Source organism: Rhinolophus ferrumequinum, chromosome 18, assembly GCF_004115265.2.
Source record: "Rhinolophus ferrumequinum isolate MPI-CBG mRhiFer1 chromosome 18, mRhiFer1_v1.p, whole genome shotgun sequence".
Lineage (NCBI taxonomy): Eukaryota > Metazoa > Chordata > Mammalia > Chiroptera > Rhinolophidae > Rhinolophus > Rhinolophus ferrumequinum.
In genome coordinates, this window is record NC_046301.1 from 23,181,311 (window position 1) to 23,198,740 (window position 17,430).

At 47.2% G+C, this 17,430-nt stretch overlaps 1 protein-coding gene across 2 annotated transcripts in view; it reads left to right on the top strand.

Annotated features, from left to right (window-relative positions):
- The window catches only part of FHIP1A (FHF complex subunit HOOK interacting protein 1A), a 193,005-nt gene extending 175,575 nt beyond the window's left edge, over positions 1-17,430 (top strand). For both annotated transcript variants that reach the window (XM_033133927.1, XM_033133926.1), the window contains 5 exons: positions 2,143-2,333; positions 5,152-6,291; positions 9,665-9,843; positions 10,201-10,339; positions 15,343-17,430. In XM_033133927.1, the coding sequence (XP_032989818.1) occupies positions 2,143-2,333; positions 5,152-6,291; positions 9,665-9,843; positions 10,201-10,339; positions 15,343-15,596 (1,903 nt within the window). In that variant the 3' untranslated portion in view covers positions 15,597-17,430. The remainder of the gene's footprint in view (positions 1-2,142; positions 2,334-5,151; positions 6,292-9,664; positions 9,844-10,200; positions 10,340-15,342) is intronic.

A 17,430-nucleotide genomic window follows, 5' to 3' on the forward strand; every position in this document is an offset into this window, starting at 1 on the left:
ATGCTTGGTTTGAGCTATAAGTAGTCATTGAGTTCTTGCAGTATATAAAAGCATTGAAGCAGTTTATTTCTTAAATAATTAATGATCAGAATATGGATACAATAAATCCTGTGTAATCTGAATTTCCCTAGGCCTACTAGCCTTTGAGGAGAGTTCACATCAGCAACCACAAGATAGGTTTTTCTGATTCTCACCTCCAACTCTCCTCTAAGAACTTGGGCCGCTGGAAAGCATCAGCCATCACTCGTGGGGGTCCCTAGAGGAGGGATTCATGAACAAGTCTATCCCCCACCAGTTGCCACAGGAGCCACTGCTCTGCTCTCCTCCCCTGCCGAGGCCTCACCCCTCCTGAAGTTGCTCTTGGGTGCTGACGTGCTGAAGCCGTACTGACTTCCCTTGCACTTCCGGGGCCAGGGCTGTGCTGTGGTCAGACAGGTGGCAGAAGGCCCCTCTGCCTGGCATCACTGCATCACCAAAGCATCTCTGCTCACTGAGATCCTTCTGAAAAGAGCTCCTTCGTTTTCCACCGACAGCAGCCATTTCTCCTCCCATAAGGCTCAGATACAGGTCCCCAAAGCTGGGCCAAGCACGAGAACACACCTGCCCTGTGTCCCATACCGCCCTCCTCAATCTTTCTTTTTTATTCTTGTAACCTTTGACTTTCATGAAACTGAATGTACAAAAATAGATGCCTCTATGCCGGACAGGGGTGTGTGTCTGGATCTTAGTGATTGTTTTAGGCTTCATGTGTGTGTGTATGCCCGTAGGTGCAAGGGGCAAGGAGAACGGGATCCCCTTGCCTGGCCACCTAGATGGAGTACTTGAGGAATGGTTTGATTATTTTTGAGAACAGAAGGTTAAGCGGCAAGCTTGTCATTTCATACCTTGAAAGTTATTAAGACCTTTTGTTTAAAGTACCACGAAGAGAATGAAATCTTTTTTCCTCCTTGTCTCAGTCTCTTGCAGTGGGTCAGCCATCATTACAAACACAGGTTTTCCTCACTTGGATCAACATATGTGGGAGATGGCTTAATATCGACAGGCCTCAAGACATACCCCGAAAAGCTGTACTTTTTATCTTTTGCACTGAATCCTTAATCATAGCTTGTTTTCCTCTGCATTGCCTTTTTCTTGAAAGTTAAGTGCAGAAGCAAAACCATTCCAGTTTATTGGAGACTGAGGCTGTTCCTATACGTGCTGAGGCTTTTCTGGAATTGACTGCTGGACTCATATGTGACAGTTGGCTCTGGCTATAGGACCTCCATCCCAGTTACTCCATCTTTGTTAAACAGCAGTCTTTCTCCCTGTTAAGAAAGTACACCATTTAAACACACTTTCTTCTACCCATGACGCCCATGATATGCTCCAAGCATGCCAGAAAGGATCACCTCGATTTTTTTGTCTCCAGGTTCATAATGATACTAAGATGCTTTTGATTATCCACCAAAAGCATTTTATGTGAAATGGGACCCAGTGCTCTTCGGTGAGTGAGTGGCCACCATTTTTCTCAGAGTCACCCCTGAGAATATGAGAGAAGGTTTGCTCTTTGTGGTAGTTCCGCGGTCCTTCAGTGCCCACTGTGAGTGAAGAGTTTCTGAGCTTATACGACAGAACTCCTAAAGGAGATCCTTGGCTCTGGTAGCACGTTCGTTATCTTGAGGAGGCGAACGCTGACATCACTGTGGTATTAGGTCGCCGTGTTTTAGTAGAGAGCTGTGAGCAGAGTGGAGGGAGAGAGGAGCTCTGTCTTGGAGGAGGAAGCCTAGAGGCCTTCTTAGAGAAGGTGACACTGAAGCTGGACTTTGTAGGATGACCAGGCATTTGTCAGGCAGAGGAAAGCACATTCCAGGTGAAGTTTACATTGGAGGCAGAGGCAAAGAGGGAGGTCCATTAACAGACGAGGACGTTTATAGACATTGAATTTGAAGGCCCTCAAATGCTCTGCACAGGGTGGTCTGTCAGAAGACAGAAGCTCTGACAAGTCTTCAGCAAGGGAGTGAACCCTGGGGACTGGTGGGATGGGTGGATTGAGACTGGGCAGAGGACAGGTCTCGCCATGCGTCGCCCTGATTATGGCTTAGGGGGTGGCTGACTGGGAATGGACGTGCGAAGACTGAATGCCGGTCCTTTTTATTGTTCCAGGTATCTGATCCCTTGCAATCACATGATGCTGAGTCAGAGGTGGGCTGTGAAGGAGAGAGACTGTTACTCTGTTTCCGCGGCCAAGCTGCTTGCCTTGACCCCCGTGTGCTGCTCCAGTGGCATCACCCTGACGCTTGGGAACCAAGAGAGGGATTATATTCTCTGGTCAAAGTGTACGCACGCTAGTTCAGGTAGGAACGCACTAGTGATGATTTTTAAATAAAAGGATGCCAGATGCCATCTCTCCTTGAGATACGTGTCTCTTTGGGAAGATAGGGAACAAGATACCGTGCTTGCCCGAAAATAAGACCTAAGCAGAAAATAAGCCCTCGCATGGTTTTTCAGGATGACATCCCTTGAACATAAGTCCTAATGTGTCTTTTGGAGCAAAAATTAATATAAGACCCGGTCTTATTTTCGGGGAAACACGGTAGGTAATGAGTCCCATTTCTTTTATGAATGACTAGTTGGGGGTCCTGTTCTGCTTTGTTAGCAGTTATGGGCTCTTTGTAATCAGTGTTCCTTGATATGCCCCGCTATCATTGATTCAGTGCACCCAGACCTTTATTTTAACTAGGCTTTCTAATGTTGCCCCCAGAATCCACATGTGAAAATGTGTACCAGCATGTCTTCTAAAACAAAATAGGGGTGAGAGAATTCTGGCTATAGCTAAGATATAGTTAGTCTTTAATTTCCAAAGTGGCCCATTTGCGGATGCTTCTCTGTCAATACTGTATCATCAGAAAACTTAATGTCTGAGATATGGCAATAGTATCTGATGCATTTCATTGACCTAATGAGGGATCTTTCATAAATACTTGGTTTTTACAGGAGTTACAGAGCTCATGTGCAATTTGCCATCTGCAGTGGGTCTTGTACAAGTAAAACTAGAACGGTCACCTGTATCAACCATGGCTCTCTGGCAGGCGGCTGGAGCAAGGGGACATTTATGTACCTTTGGTAGTCAGAAGACAGTTTCAGTTCAGTAATAGTCTGCCTGTCCTTTGACCAATAGGAAATGATCCAGTCCTGGGGTTAACTTAGGTGTTTCCAATCTATATTCTGATGTCCCCTCAACAATGCCTCTCTCGCCACTCTGTTGTAGCCGGGCTGCTTGACTAAGAAAATGTCAGCATATTTGGTATAAATGTAAGTTTTAGAAATTAAGGTTGTCTTACTGATTCTTGGTCTTTAACTAAAGATGCAGTATGTACATGAAAATTAATAATTTATGTGGCAGTATAACAATTTAAATGGATTTTAAATATATTTTCCTGTTAAGGAAATTGGTATGGATATCGTACATTTTCCTACCCAGTAGTTACTTTTTTAAATATATTTGAAAATTGATGTCTGTTTTTTATTTACTGAAAAAGGTTCTTTCAAGGATGATTCTATGGCTGGTCTTACTGCAGAATTCAAAAATCAAGTCAAACATGATTTTCGAGTGTCTACGACTAGCCGCGTTCTTTCCCTGAGTTTAATCCTTTGAAGAAAGTATATGCCCATTTTACAGATGAAGAAACAAACTGAGAGAGAGGGATTGGCTTGTTCAAGGTTACACAGCTAGTAGGTCCTCCGATTCCAAGTTCCACGTTCTTCCCACCATCCTTCCTCTGGGCTGCCTTACAGCACATAAATGCCCAGATGGATGGATTGTTACATGGGTAGGTAGGCAGGCAGGTAGGTGGATGATGGAATCATTGTGCAGCGATTAAGAGCTAGGATTCTGAATCTTGGGCTCTGCCACTTTCTTAACCTTTCTTACTTTACCCCTCGTGTAAAATGGAACCTACCTCAAAGGGTTGTTCCAAGGATAAATGACCTTGGACAGATAAAACTCTTAGAAAACAACCTGACAATGTAGTAAGTGTTAAATAAATATTGCTACCAGTCATTTTTAATATATTTTTATTTAAAAGTGCATAGGAGATAAACACTAACCTTTTAGCAATAGAGCTGTAAAAAGTGAACTCCATCTACCCTAATGACCTGAAAATGTGTATTCTTAAAGGGTCGATTCTGGCCCAGTTTGGTAGAGAGTTGGATAATAAAGAGACTAGAAGCTTGCAAAGGTGTGGCACCGAATGAAATAAGAACAGGGGTTGATGTGAGACAAACTGCTTGAGATATGGCTCTGCTGCTGACTGGTTGGGGGGCCTTTTCTCTCTGAGCCTCAATTTCTTCATCTGTAAATGGAGAAAATAAGGGTTGTCGTAAGGCTCAAATCAGATAGCACTGATAAAGCACCTGCCTCATGGTAGATGATTGAGAAACGGTAGAGTATGTATTTTTCCTTGTTTGAATCTTTTTTTTTTTTTCCCCGAAGTCCTTTTATTTCCAGTTATGTAGTGGAGAACTTTTAACATCAAAGCAGAGTATCATACGATAACACTGGAAGAATTCCTGGGTTACAAAGGCTATTTTGGTACTGAACATAATTTTACCGTATGAGACTGTTTGGTACTTAACAACATCCCGGTAGTTCCCAGGAAGGCAGAATGAGTCATCAGGCTTTTCTAAAAACCCAGGGTTTTCTGCAGAAAATCTTTTCCCCCAGTTCATGTATCACAGACCTTCCACTTTTAGAGTCAACGTAAAAATCTATTTAATTATTAACACTGTGGCAGGTGCTATAGTCGATATATTACCTAATTTAAGCCTCTCAGCAACCTGAGAGGTTGCCATTATTAGCTCTTATTTCTCTAATGACTGCTGCCTACCTGTTTTCTGGGGGCTCCAGCCAGTATCTGATTGACCATATTGGTTCTTTATCTCCTATGAGAGTAGAGTTTCTCTTTCCATCTTTCCTTCTTAAAACCTAACCATTATTTTTAATTATTCAGAAATCATTTCATCAGAACTTATGAGAATCAAAGTAGGCGGCGAGAGAAAGTCTTAGCCGCCCGATGAGTCACCTCCCTGTGCAGTGCATTTGTCCCCACACCCCTCCCAAGTATGAGGAAGGGGCCTGGGCTCGTTCTGACCTGTGTCTACCTCCCGTGGCAGGGCCCGTGGAGCAGCCCCTCCCTGCGGCAGTCTCTCCGTCGGCCTGCATCGTGGAGTACGGCAAGGCCCTGGACATCAGCTACCTGCAGTACCTCTGGGAGGCCCACACCAACATCCTCCACTGCATGCGGGACTGCCGCGTCTGGTCTGCCCTGTACGACGGGGACTCCCCCGACCCTGAGACGTTTCTCCAGAGTCTGACAGATGAGAGCACCGGCCCCTCCGCTTTCCCTGTGTTCGGGCTCCCGCCACCGCTCCCCAGGAAGACAGGGCCTCAGCTGGCTCCGAGAAAGGACAAGAACCAGACAGAACTGGAGTGGGATGACAGCTACGACACTGGGATCTCCTCAGGGGCCGATGTGGGCTCCCCTGGGCTGGAGAATTCTGGCCCACCGGTGCCGATGGAGCCCCCCAAACACATCCAGGAGATGAAGAAGAACGCCATCCTGCTCTTCAAAGGGTCCTACATCGAAGAGTCCGACTTTCAGGACGACGTGATGGTGTACAGGCTGTGTGCTGAGAAGGACTCTGAGGACGCGAACTCACAGGCGGACGCGGCGAGGTCTGCAGCCCCAGGCCAGCCCGAGGAGCAGGGTCCCCCCACGAACAACGGCCCCCTGCCCAGCCCTCAGCCAGAAACAGACTCAGAGGAGGAACCAAACAGGGACGATTCGGACCTGGTTCAAAATGTGTCCAAGGAACCAGAACCAGAGAATGAGCCTGAGGTAGCCCCGGAGTCAAACTCGGAGTCAGCACCCCGTGTCTCCGAGGCAGAGCACAGTGCAGACCTGACGCTTATTAGCCCAGAGGGGGAAGACTTCATTGCCCAGTACGACCAAATCATTCAGGAACTGGATTCTGGCACCGAGGGCTTCGTAAGACACGATTTCTCCTCACCCGATCCCTTGCTCCTCACAGAAGAGCAAGAAGGGAAGGAAGAAGAGAGCAAAGGAGAAAAGGAGGAGGCGGAGGAGGAGGTGGAGGAGGGGAAGAAGGAACTAGAAGAGGAGGAGGACGACTTTGACTCTTTTATAGTGGAAGCGCCTGCCGCAGAGATCCTGCCGTCCCCCTTTGGGGCGAGAGATGAGCCGGCCTCTGCCTGTCACCATCCCGTGAGGACTCAGAGCGCTCCGTTCACAGGTGACCGTCTTAGCTTGCTTTGTGATTGCTGCTTTTGAAAGTACTCGTATGTATCACAACAGGAAAGGAAGGTAGCTGGAGGTAAAGAGTGTTATCTACCCATTTACCTCAGAGGGACAAAAGCATTTTTGTAAAGAGCAAAGGGGGGGGGGTCGTCTCATTTTTATTTTATTTTTGTCATTCTTGCCACAGTTGTCTTCTTGTTTTAGGCCCCCAGCAAAGTAGAGGTTCAGTGTTACTGTTGACTAACTTCCCTTGATACGCCTGTGATAAAGGAATAGGACTGATGTAACCAAATGTGGTCTCATTATTTAACAGCCTCATTTCCTTTAGTCTAATTTATTTTTCTCCTTCGCATTTATTTTTATGTGTATTTTAAAAAATTGACTTTTTTTCCTCTCTAGAATGTATGCTCCATGAGGGCTCAGGTGTTGGCCTGTTCTCTGCCCTGTTACCCCCACCTGAGCAGGGACCAGAATCCCTGATAGGCGTTCAGAGTACCTGCTGAAAACATGTAGCTGTGTACACGTCAGAGGCCGTTGGGGTTAGTTGTGCCTTTGCCTGGAAGCTCATTTCAGAGAATCACAAAATCTTCATCCAGAAATAAGTACAGTAGGCACACATAGACTCATTACTAAAGAAACGTTGTTGTTGTTCTGGTGATACACCGATAACAGCAGGTACGCATCATGGAAGAGGACTCGTGATCGGGGATTGGGGTGAGGAATTACGGTACAAAATGTCATTCAATATTAGCCAGAGAAATCTGAATCTGCAAATCGTGGTGCAGAGAGAACTGGCACAGAGAGGGGTTCATCAAGCACAGGGCTAGTCGTGGTGGGACCCCTGAATGGTATTGGGATAGCAAGTAGAGTTCCTCAAAGGAGCTGGCATCACCGAGGGGCAGACAGTGGCTTTGGAATCAGGTCTGTGGGGAATCCTGGCTTTGGCACTTCCAGCTATGGTGTCCCATGGTGACCTTGGTGTCTCTGACCCTCCAGTTGCCCCTGTGAGGACTGAATGCAATACTGGGGATTTGTTCTTGTGATTACAGCAGCCCCAGTGGCCTAGCTGAGGCTTGTCCTTCCCTAGGAAGTAAGGGGCAGACTGGGGAGCAGGGACCGTGTTTCCACCTCCTGGGGTCACCCAAAATAGATGGAATCACTTTACCTGCTGGTCCAACCAAGTAGGCTTAATGTAATTTCAAGGAACTCTTCCACCACCCTCCTCTTAATACTTATTCATCCATTTCCTGATGTCTGAAATTTTATTTAAACAGGGAGAAACCTTTTAATTCCACAACTAAAAGGCTTGAGGTTCTAGTTGAGATAACATTTCAGTGTGCATGGGTTTTAATTAAAATTCAATCAGTCAGTCAAAATATAAGTAAAAAGGATTAGATAATCTCAATTTTCCCAGTTGATGAGGAGGAAAAAGGGTAGGGGGTAGGGCCCTGGCCCATTGAAGGAGGGGTGCAGAGTTCAGTGGAGGGAAAGGGACAGAAGTAACACAGCACATGTCCCAATTTCGTCTGAGATCTGCCACCTTTACTCTCTCTCACCCAGCAGGAAATCCCAACTTATCTGCAGTGTTCTGGGACATAAAGGCCACCCATGGCTAATGAAGATGTTTCCTTAAAATGCCAGCTTTCTTAGAAAGAAGCTTCATCCCTGGGAAATATGTAAATTGAGGAAACAAAGCTTAGGGCAGAAAAAGCTAATACAATACCTTATTAAATAATATCAATATTTTGCATATGTTACACCTGAGAACCAACAAAACATTTGAGTTTTTTGATACATATAGGGAATTGTCACGAAAACTTGTGCCTTTTCCTCCTTTGAAACTTGTACACAACTTCAGGAAACATCTTTTCTCTCTCCATGTATGTGAACTTTGTAGTCTCCAAATTTCTGAGAGTGTTCTGGAGCGTCAGGCTTGCCACCTTCCGTCTCTCCATGGAATCCTGATTGCTGCCGAAACGCATTTCCCTCCCAGAAAAACCAAAGCGTTCCATTTCATTTATCGAATTAATTTTATTTGTGCATTCATCAATATTTTATTGCTTCTCCTGATATTTGGCAGGTTCTATGCTAGGTACTAAAGATACGAAAAGGAAGGAATTTGCAGACTTTTGGAGGAGACATCAACAAAGAACTGTACTCCCTCAGTGGAATGCATTATGAGTCACTGTGTGCCAAATCCTATGGGAGCTCAGCGCAGGGAGTGGCAAAGGCTGCACAGAGGGACGTGAACAGTGAACATAAGCTACCACGTAAAGGTGGCTGAGAACAATAGCACAGGCAGAGGAAACAACAGGCAGAAGACAAAGGAGGCTGCCAGGGCATGGGTACGACAGTGCGTGGATGTGAGGCAGAGAAGTATGCACGAGAGAGGAAGCCAGAGAACTTGGTGGGTGCCACCTTTGGGCATGGCAGCCTGGTGCTGCTGGTACTGAAGATGCACTAGAAGTATTCGAGTTGGCAGGGGATGTGAGTGGGTCTGTGTGTGAAAAGGCCAGCCTGGGAGCAGTATGGAGAGAGCAATGGAGTGGGACAGGGTGGTGCCAGGAAGATCAAGTAAGAGACTGTTGTCATCCTGTCAGAATTCAGAATGCACCAAGGCTTGGATCCAGTAATTCTATTTCTAGGAACATTTTCACAGCTATATTCACATTTCTGTGCCAAGATGTGTATTCAAAGATGTTCATTGCAGTATTGATTATAATAGAAAAAGGCTGAAACAACCCGTTGTCCCCCAGTAGGAGAACGTTTTACTAAAACAACCCCCGTAGTGACTGGATATTTTTTGGCCCTGGGATGAATGAGACAGCTCTGTATGTGCTGATATGGGACAGTCTCCAGGATATATTCTTTAGTGGAAAAGCAAAGTACAGAGTAGTGTGTAGAGAATGTTGTCATTTTTTTTTTTTTAAAGGGAGATACACACACTATCACCACCCCCATCCCCAGGAAACAAGATATTGTGTTGGGTAAGAGTACAGGCAACAGAATCTGATGGTCTGAATTCAAATTGGGACTCTCATTTACTAGCTGTGTGCACTTGGCATTCTGCCTCAGCTTTACATGGGAATAAATAATAAAACATACTTTGTACAGTTGTTGTACTTGAGTAAGTTGATACAAGATAAGTGCTTAGAACATTCTGCTGCTTTCTTCTTATGGAGGTGGTTTGTTTGGTGCTTTGGTTTGGGGCAGGCGAATACCTGGTTGCATTTCCTGTGTGGGGATTTGAGTTGCACCTGGCGGGGCTGTGGTTTGGGTGGACGCTGTGGCCCCAGGGCCTCATAGGTGTCCGGGAAAGACATCGCTGTGTGCCCTGCCTGCCCTGAATCCCTGTGTCATTCCTGCAGGCCCGTTCATCAGCGTGGTCCTGTCTAAGCTGGAGAACATGCTGGAGAACTCTCTGCACGTGAATTTGCTGCTGATTGGGATCATCACTCAGCTCGCCAGCTACCCCCAGCCGCTCCTGCGCTCCTTTCTCCTCAACACCAACATGGTCTTCCAGCCAAGTGTCCGTTCTCTCTATCAGGTACGTGAGTTGAGCCCACCTCCACACCTGCGCACTTGATGGGTGCTGATGAGCAGGGCTCCTTCTCTCCTGCCCCTGTTATTTTGGTGTGTTTCAGAAATGCCTCTGTTCTAATTCATTGGCTCTCCTTGCCCGTCCTGTTTTGCTAATTGTGTAGATTATTCCAGACAAACTGCAAAGCTTCATTGGGTTAGATGTTTCGAGGGCGCCCTACCAAAGCTCTCAGGCAGTTAAAAATGAGCAAGTGCCTCAGATCATAATAGTTCCTGCAACGAGGGCTGTATCTGAAAGATATATTGGTACCTGAGGCGGGAATTCCCCTGGAAGCATTAACATCATTCACGTCGTTTTCGACAGGTCCTAGCATCTGTGAAAAACAAGATTGAACAGTTTGCTTCTGTGGAGAGAGACTTCCCTGGACTCCTCATACAAGCCCAGCAATACCTGCTTTTCCGAGTGGACATGTCCGACATGACCCCAGACTCACTAACCAAAGGTATGCCGGCTTCTCCCTGCGTCTCTCCTTCCACTGCGCCTCCATTTCCCCAGCCTCTGGATTTGGGTTCAAAGATGCTGTGTAGGCTCCTGGACCCAAAGCATCTCACCATGTTTTCATCTTTGCCCAACACGAAGGGGGCTCCTGCTAGTGTTCTTAAGCCTGAAGGAAGGTCTGCCCTGCCCATACCCGGCCTCTTCTCAGTTTGGCGGGTCCAGTGGGGCGTTTGTTTTCCCAACCGAGAGTGCTTGAGGGAAGGAATGATGTGTGGGTTGTTGCCAGCCTAGAATGAATAACTTGGCACATATGGGCCAGAAAGAGGCATTCTGTACACACCTAAGGCTTTTTTTGGCCAGCCCTACCCTGAGCAGGGCATCCGTTGTTCTCTTTATTACGTTTTCAGAGACTCTCAGGCCCCCAATAAATGTGCTTTAGAGCTCTAGAAGGTAAGAACTATTTGTTTTGACTGGGAGGGGTAAAGTTTATACTCAGCTTAAGATTCCTGAGAGTGACTTTTCATAGGTTCTCGAGGTGTTAGTCTGGGGTCTGGTGGGCAGGGTGGTGGGTGGGTGCTGAGAAGCAGAGCTAAGGAGGTCCTGCCGGCTGGCCGGGCCTGCGGAGCACGGCTGCTTTGCCTCATTTAAGCTCATGTTGGACAGATTGGATGACCTGTTGTCTTGTGAGCTGTGACTTAGGCCTTGGTGAGTGCAAACCAGGGAATGGCCCAGATTGTACTGGTGTTTGCTTATCTCAGGATAAGTCAGGCTTCTCTGTGGCAAGTGACCCGTGGAGAGAGTGGGGCTCTCAGTCCTCTTGATCAGAAACCATCTCTGAGAGGCAGAATGTAACTCAGGGCAATGTGTACACCTTTAAAGGAAGCTGGAAAGATCCCGGAACTCTGAAGGCTTGACCTTGCCTCTGCGTAGCTACTTGATCTTGGTCACTTAGCCTCACCGGGCCTGAGGTTTCTTGACTCTTAAGTGAAGGATTTGTTTTCCATTTCTGAAGTCCTTTCTGGCTGTAGAACTCTTGTTGTGAAGGACTCTCAAGATACTTGCAAGGCAGATTCCGCAAGGAAGGTGGGCCTTGTGCCACTGGTCAGATGGGCGGGGGAGGAGCTTCAAGCTTTGGCCCTGGAGGAGAGCAGGTAAAGCCGTGGATGGAACGAAAAGGAGCCCCTGCATCTTTGTGGGAACCCCCACCTGGCCTCTGCTAGCCACTTGGATAGTCGGCCAGTTAGCTGTGTTTCTCCTGAACAGGGAGTGTGTTGCTGTCACTCACGCTGCAAGAGAAGGTGTGTCAGTTAGCTTCAGTTTGTAACGAACCACTGCAAAAACACTGGCTTAAAACAAAGCCATTTATGAGTGCTCAGGAGTCCATGTGGTTACGCTGTTCTGATCTGGGCTAAGTTCAGCTGATTTGGGCTGGACTGGCTCGTGTGTTGCTGTCAGCAGGTGGCTTCTATCTGGAATGGCCTCATGCATATTGCTGGCTTCTGGCTAGGGTGATGGGAATGGTGGAGTCTGTGTTTGCCATCGTCCAGCAGGTTGGCCCTGTTGGTCAGTGTCACTCAGGCAGTCAGGCAGGATCACAGGAGGGCTGGTGGGGCGCAGAGTGGTGGGGTCACTCACACTTTGTCCTTCGTTCTGGCTGCAGACCGTCTGTGACCATGGTTGCCAGATATGTGCCCCGGGAAACTCATTCCCACCACATAAGGTTGTCAGATTATAGTCAGCTGTGGCTGATGCTTCTTAAGGCCTGTGACATTCAAGGGACTTTGATTTGTAGGAAGCTTCTCTTGGGATATGAGACTTTCCTTTCATGGATGTTTTTACATTAACTTCATAACGTCTTTCAGATTAGCAGAGTGACACCCTCCCCTTAACTTAAAAGAGCTCTAAACTCATAGAATGAGAAAGGTTCCTGTCCCTTTGCACAGAGCTGGCTTCTGAAGCATTGAGTGTGATGTGATTGCCTATAAATGCGTTGAATCTGGGACACAGAACAATTTATAATTAAGAAGCCTGGTAAAAGGCCAAATATCGGGGTTTCCAGTGTGTGTGTACCGTGCACTTTGTCTAACACCACTGACAGGGAGATTAGCGCGTAACGGATGTCTCTCCTTAACGTCTGAAATCTTTTCCAATATTAGTCTTGAAAATGCCCTATTGCAGCTTTTCAGACCCGGGGCAACATTTCAGAAAACCACTCTTGACTCTGTCATTGATTTGTACTTCCCTTCCTCCCTGCTTTATCTTCAGGTGCTTGTGCATGCTTGTTGAACCCTGTATGAGGGGTGTAACCCGAGCGCCTGCAGCCAGAGCTGCTCCATCATCGGAGGCCCTGCATTCCCTTGGCCTCCTGGCAGCCCTGGGAAAAAAAGGGCCTCCTCTCCAATGCTTCAAATGGAAGTAAGAGTCCATAGGACTGCTGCTCCAGGGCTGGCGGACTTCCTATGCCAGCTGTCACATTGTCCTGTTGTCTCTGAGGCCCAGCCACTTGCCAGGCTTTTCATTTTCCCCTCAAATACTTTCCAAACCACAGAGGTTGTACTTACTTGTCTGTACTTATATTCAGAGTCCTTTCATTGATTTCTACCTCTGGAAGGAAGGTCAAGTAGGTATTAGTCCCATTTGACAGAAAAGGAAACCGAGGCATTATGTAAGCTAGTTGCCAGGTAGGGACCTAACCAGTTCCCTTTGCGTTTGAATCGAGAGTTTGATGGGCTTTGTCACACTGAAAGGCCCAGCCCATCCATGCTCATAGGATGGAATCGCTGTAAGGATTTCTCTGCTAGTCCTCGTCTCCCTCGCTGGGCGCTCTCCTGCCTTCCTTTCTGAAGATAATTTTGAGTCTTTGATTCAAGCTGGGTAAATGAGCCTCAGTGATGGCACTTTTTAAATTCATGGATCAAGCTAGATAAATGAACCACCAAGAGCTTTATTGTGGGGAAAAGAGGAGTGAATTTGAAGGAGAAAGACGGTAATGAGGAATACAACTCAGCTCCAGGGAGCTGAGATATGGGGAAGACCTAATGTCTGTCAGTTCCTTCCCTCATTCATTCAGCAAATGTGTATCAGCTTCTACGAGGAATAAGGAAGCGTGTTGGGGACTGGGAAGGACGCATCCCGTAGGGGCTCAACTCTCAGGAATCTCAAAGTCTGGTAGAGGAGAAAAAATACCAAGAGCAACGCAGGTAAAGAGCAACGCAGGCATTAGCTGGTAAATAAAATGGGGTGGGAGCGTAGAACAGAGAATTTACTGGTAGAGGCAGGAAACAAAGTGCTTTGTGAAGTCCTGCCAACGGAACTGATGGCTGACACTGTGCGTTCGACCTGTTGACTCGTTTCATCCTTACAAGGACTCGATGAGCTTTTGGCAGATGACCTTCAACTACAGAGAGGTAAAGCAACTCGCCTGATGTTACTCAGCCAGCAGTGGCATAGTCTGTGCTCCTAACCACTGTACTGGTGTCTCTCAAGGTAGGAAGATTTGGGGGAGCAGAAATGTGGGGGAAGGGAATTCCAGGTGAGGGGAGCAGCATAAACAGTGCCAGTGTTGGTCTGGGATTAGTGCCCACGAGTGTCCCATTCCCCACTGGCATCCAGGCCAGCTTCCCTGGTGACCTTCTCCAGGCGCTTTGGAGAGTTGCAGTGCTGGAGCGCTAGGGTGGGGGTGCTAAGGGGTGATCTCCTTAAGGAGGTGCTAAGGTTGGCGGTGTACTTCTGTGATAGCAACTTGCCCTCACTCTCTTGTCAGGACGTGTGGGTTTCTGCTGAGAGGTAGCAGACAGATTCTCAAGCACTTCTCTAGTTCTTTATGGCACATACTGTGATAAGCTTTAATCTGAAGGGATATTTAAAGCAGTAAAGAGGAGGATTTTTTTTTTTAACACTAAAGACTATAGTGGAAAGTTGTGGAAAGTACTCTAAATGTCAAGAATTTTTAGCACTACAGTTAAGCGACACTCTGAGAAGAGTGTTGAGAAATGGGATTGAATCCTGAAAAGTGGCCAAAGTAATGAAGAGCTTGAAAAGAAAGCTTCGTAAGGAGTAATGCGACTGTTTGAGGAAGGGGCAGAAGGAGGCACAAACGATTCCTATAAACATATGAAGGCTGCAGATGTTCAGATACCCAGGAATTAAATAGCTGGGAACGTTGAACCATTTTAATTAGTAAAACTGCTTTGATATGAAAATGCAAATCACTTGAATATGTTCAAGTTTGGGCTCATACCATCTTAGACCTATGTTACTGACACTGACATTGAAACCCTGGGAACACTCGTTTAATGGAGGCTGGCACTGGACGCCCACGGTTATGGGCTGCGCCCAGTCGGGTCTCCCAGCACTCAACTTCCTCTCCATTATTTTCAACCTTTAAAAGGCTTCTTCCGTTCTATGCTCCACCGGAGGCTGCAGGTCCCAGCTAGAAGGCTGGGGCTCACCAGGGAGCCCCAGGGGCCAGAGCCTGAGCTGCAGGGAGCGTGGAGTGGCTTGTGTAACCCAGCCTGCCTCCTGCAGCTACACTCTGTGATCAAGGCTTAGCTGGCAAAGGTGGGACTGTCACCCGACACGGGGACATTGGGAGAGCAGGCGGAGCCTCTGGATGTCCCTAAGCAAGCATCATGGGGAGCTAAGTCTTCACTTGGTTGACGCAGTGGCAGGAGATGCCTTTTTCATTGTTTTCCCCTCGTCATGCCTGGGGCATGGAGGTTTTCTTGATAAACCTAAATTCTTGTCACAATTTCTGCACGAAGTTCCTTTTCCAGGATTTGGGATAAAAGTCTATCACATGCCCTGTGCTGGAGGTTATCTGCTGGGCAGATGTGTGTGTGCCACGGAGTGGACGAAGGTGCAGGCTCAAGGGCTGGGTCTTCAGACTTCGGTCAGTCAGAGGACCTGAACCCACGATTAGACACTCCATCTGCCCAAGCACTTGACTGAAGAGGGCGGGCGTGCAGGGCAGCGGGGGCCACCATGACCGTCCCTTTCTGGTTTCAGATCCCATTCAGGATGCTTCCAGGACAGGAACTGGCAAGAACCTTTTGGACGGCCCCCCCAGAGTGCTTCAGCCCTTCCTGACAAACAGAGCCAAGGTGGCGGGGGTGCCCCCAAGCCTGCCCCTGCCGGTGAGGAACACCATGCTGGCTGCTGCCCTCTTCCCCGAGTTCCTCAAGGAACTGGCCGCCCTGGCCCAGGAACACTCCATTCTGTGCTACAAGATCCTGGGGGACTTCGAAGACTCCTGTTGTTAGCTTCAGCTTTTTCTTTTTCTTTTTTTTAAATAGAGGTTCTTGTTTTTTAAGGTTTTAGTGTCTTGACTGAATGTTAAATGCAAAGCTGCTTACAAAAATTTCTACTTTGATATTTCCTGACAATACTTGATTTGTGGGGAGGGGGATTTTCTGTACACCTCCTCTCTCTAGCCAGGTCTTCCCACCCTACTTTGTATAGAATGTAAGTCTCATAAGCTGGTTGCTCCTGTGGCAGGTTTTCTTTGCTCAGTTTTTCCTCCTCAAATTTTTCGGTTGTTACTATTCTCCCACCCGAGTCCACTCATCTTGCAGCTTAGAGCGTACCAAACGAGTGCATCCTAGGCTTCAATGATTTCTGGAAGTGCCCCGTGTCCGAAGGCTGGTTCTTCAACATCACGTGAAGAATGCACACCTACTCCTGTTGCCTTCTGCATTTTTGCTTCCATGTTACAAAAGGGAAGGATAAAGATGGAGCCCCCTTGCCTCCACCTCGTAAGCACATATCACGTGGCCCTTTGCATTCTGCTTCCAAGACTTAGGTTCTGCCCAACTGCCTTCTGGGGCAGGCATCTCGTCGGTCTCAGCTGCCTGCCTGGTCGTCAGATGTTGGCACAGAGACAGTTTCCTGTTGCTGGAGAGATTTCTTTTAACCAGTATATTGCTACCTAAACACTGAACATAGCCTTAGCTTGGTAAGATTTGCACAAAGTGAAATGTACCTATGCAAACTGTTACTTTGGTTTTCAGGAGTTTGATCAGATGAAGAAAGCGTGGTGTCATGTACTTATAGAAGAAGACAATCATCATTGTTTTTTAAAGTGTTTTGTGAAAAACAGATTAATTGGTAAAGCAATTTCATAGTGGGGTTGTTTTTTTTGTTTTTGTTTTTTGGCATGGGGAGGTGTATGGAGCTGGGATAAAGGTAAACTAAATGCAACATGTAAAAACATTGGTAGTTATCTTAAATTGTGTTTGCTTTTTCTAGTATGTTGCACTTTGTAGAGAACCAGGTACCGTACGGCTACTCTGGGAAGTGAGATGTACATGCAGACAGATCACAGGGAGACCTGCAAAGCCAAGTGCCTGCCGGTGACTCAGTCTACACAGAAGTGCCGCCTTCCGAGTAGTGGGGTCCATTAGGAGGCCCCAGCGTGATGCATTAGTGCCTTTCTGCTGCTTGTCAGCCTGCTCCAAGGGGCATCATTATACATAGAGCCAGTCTCCTTACACCACCACCACGAGGGGGAAATACAAAATAATTGTGGGCTAAAACCAAGACCCTAAACAGCTGATCATTATGAATATTCAATTCTACTCCCCTCTTTTCTGGGCAGGTAAGAAGCACATAGAGAGCATGTGCCTCACCGTTTGGACGGAAAGTGGAAGCCCTGTGTGCATGTTTCTCTCTCTCTCTCTCTCTCTCTCTCTCTCTCTCTCTCTCACCACAGGTGTGGTGCTGTGTCTCAGGAGCATTGTTTTGGTTTTAATCAGGCCCCTAGTACAGGCGGGGAGTGGAGTAAAGAATCACATGAGACCCTGCAGAGCAGAGGCCACTCTTTTGTGGTTCAGGGATCTTGAAGCAGCTTTGTTGTGAGAGAAAAGCCAGCCCAGTGGAATGACATCTCCAGTGGTCGTCTCCAGTGGAATGACGACCCCAGGAGATCTGGCCTGGCCTGGGAGCCCCTTCGGAGCCAGCTTCACAGTGTTTCTGAGTCTGAGCAAAAAACCAAAGATACCAACTCATTATGTATTTCTGACTTCAAATTTATATGTTTTGAAAAATGCTTTGCCCAGCTGTGGTACAGCAGCCAGGACCTCTGCGGCCCAGCAAACA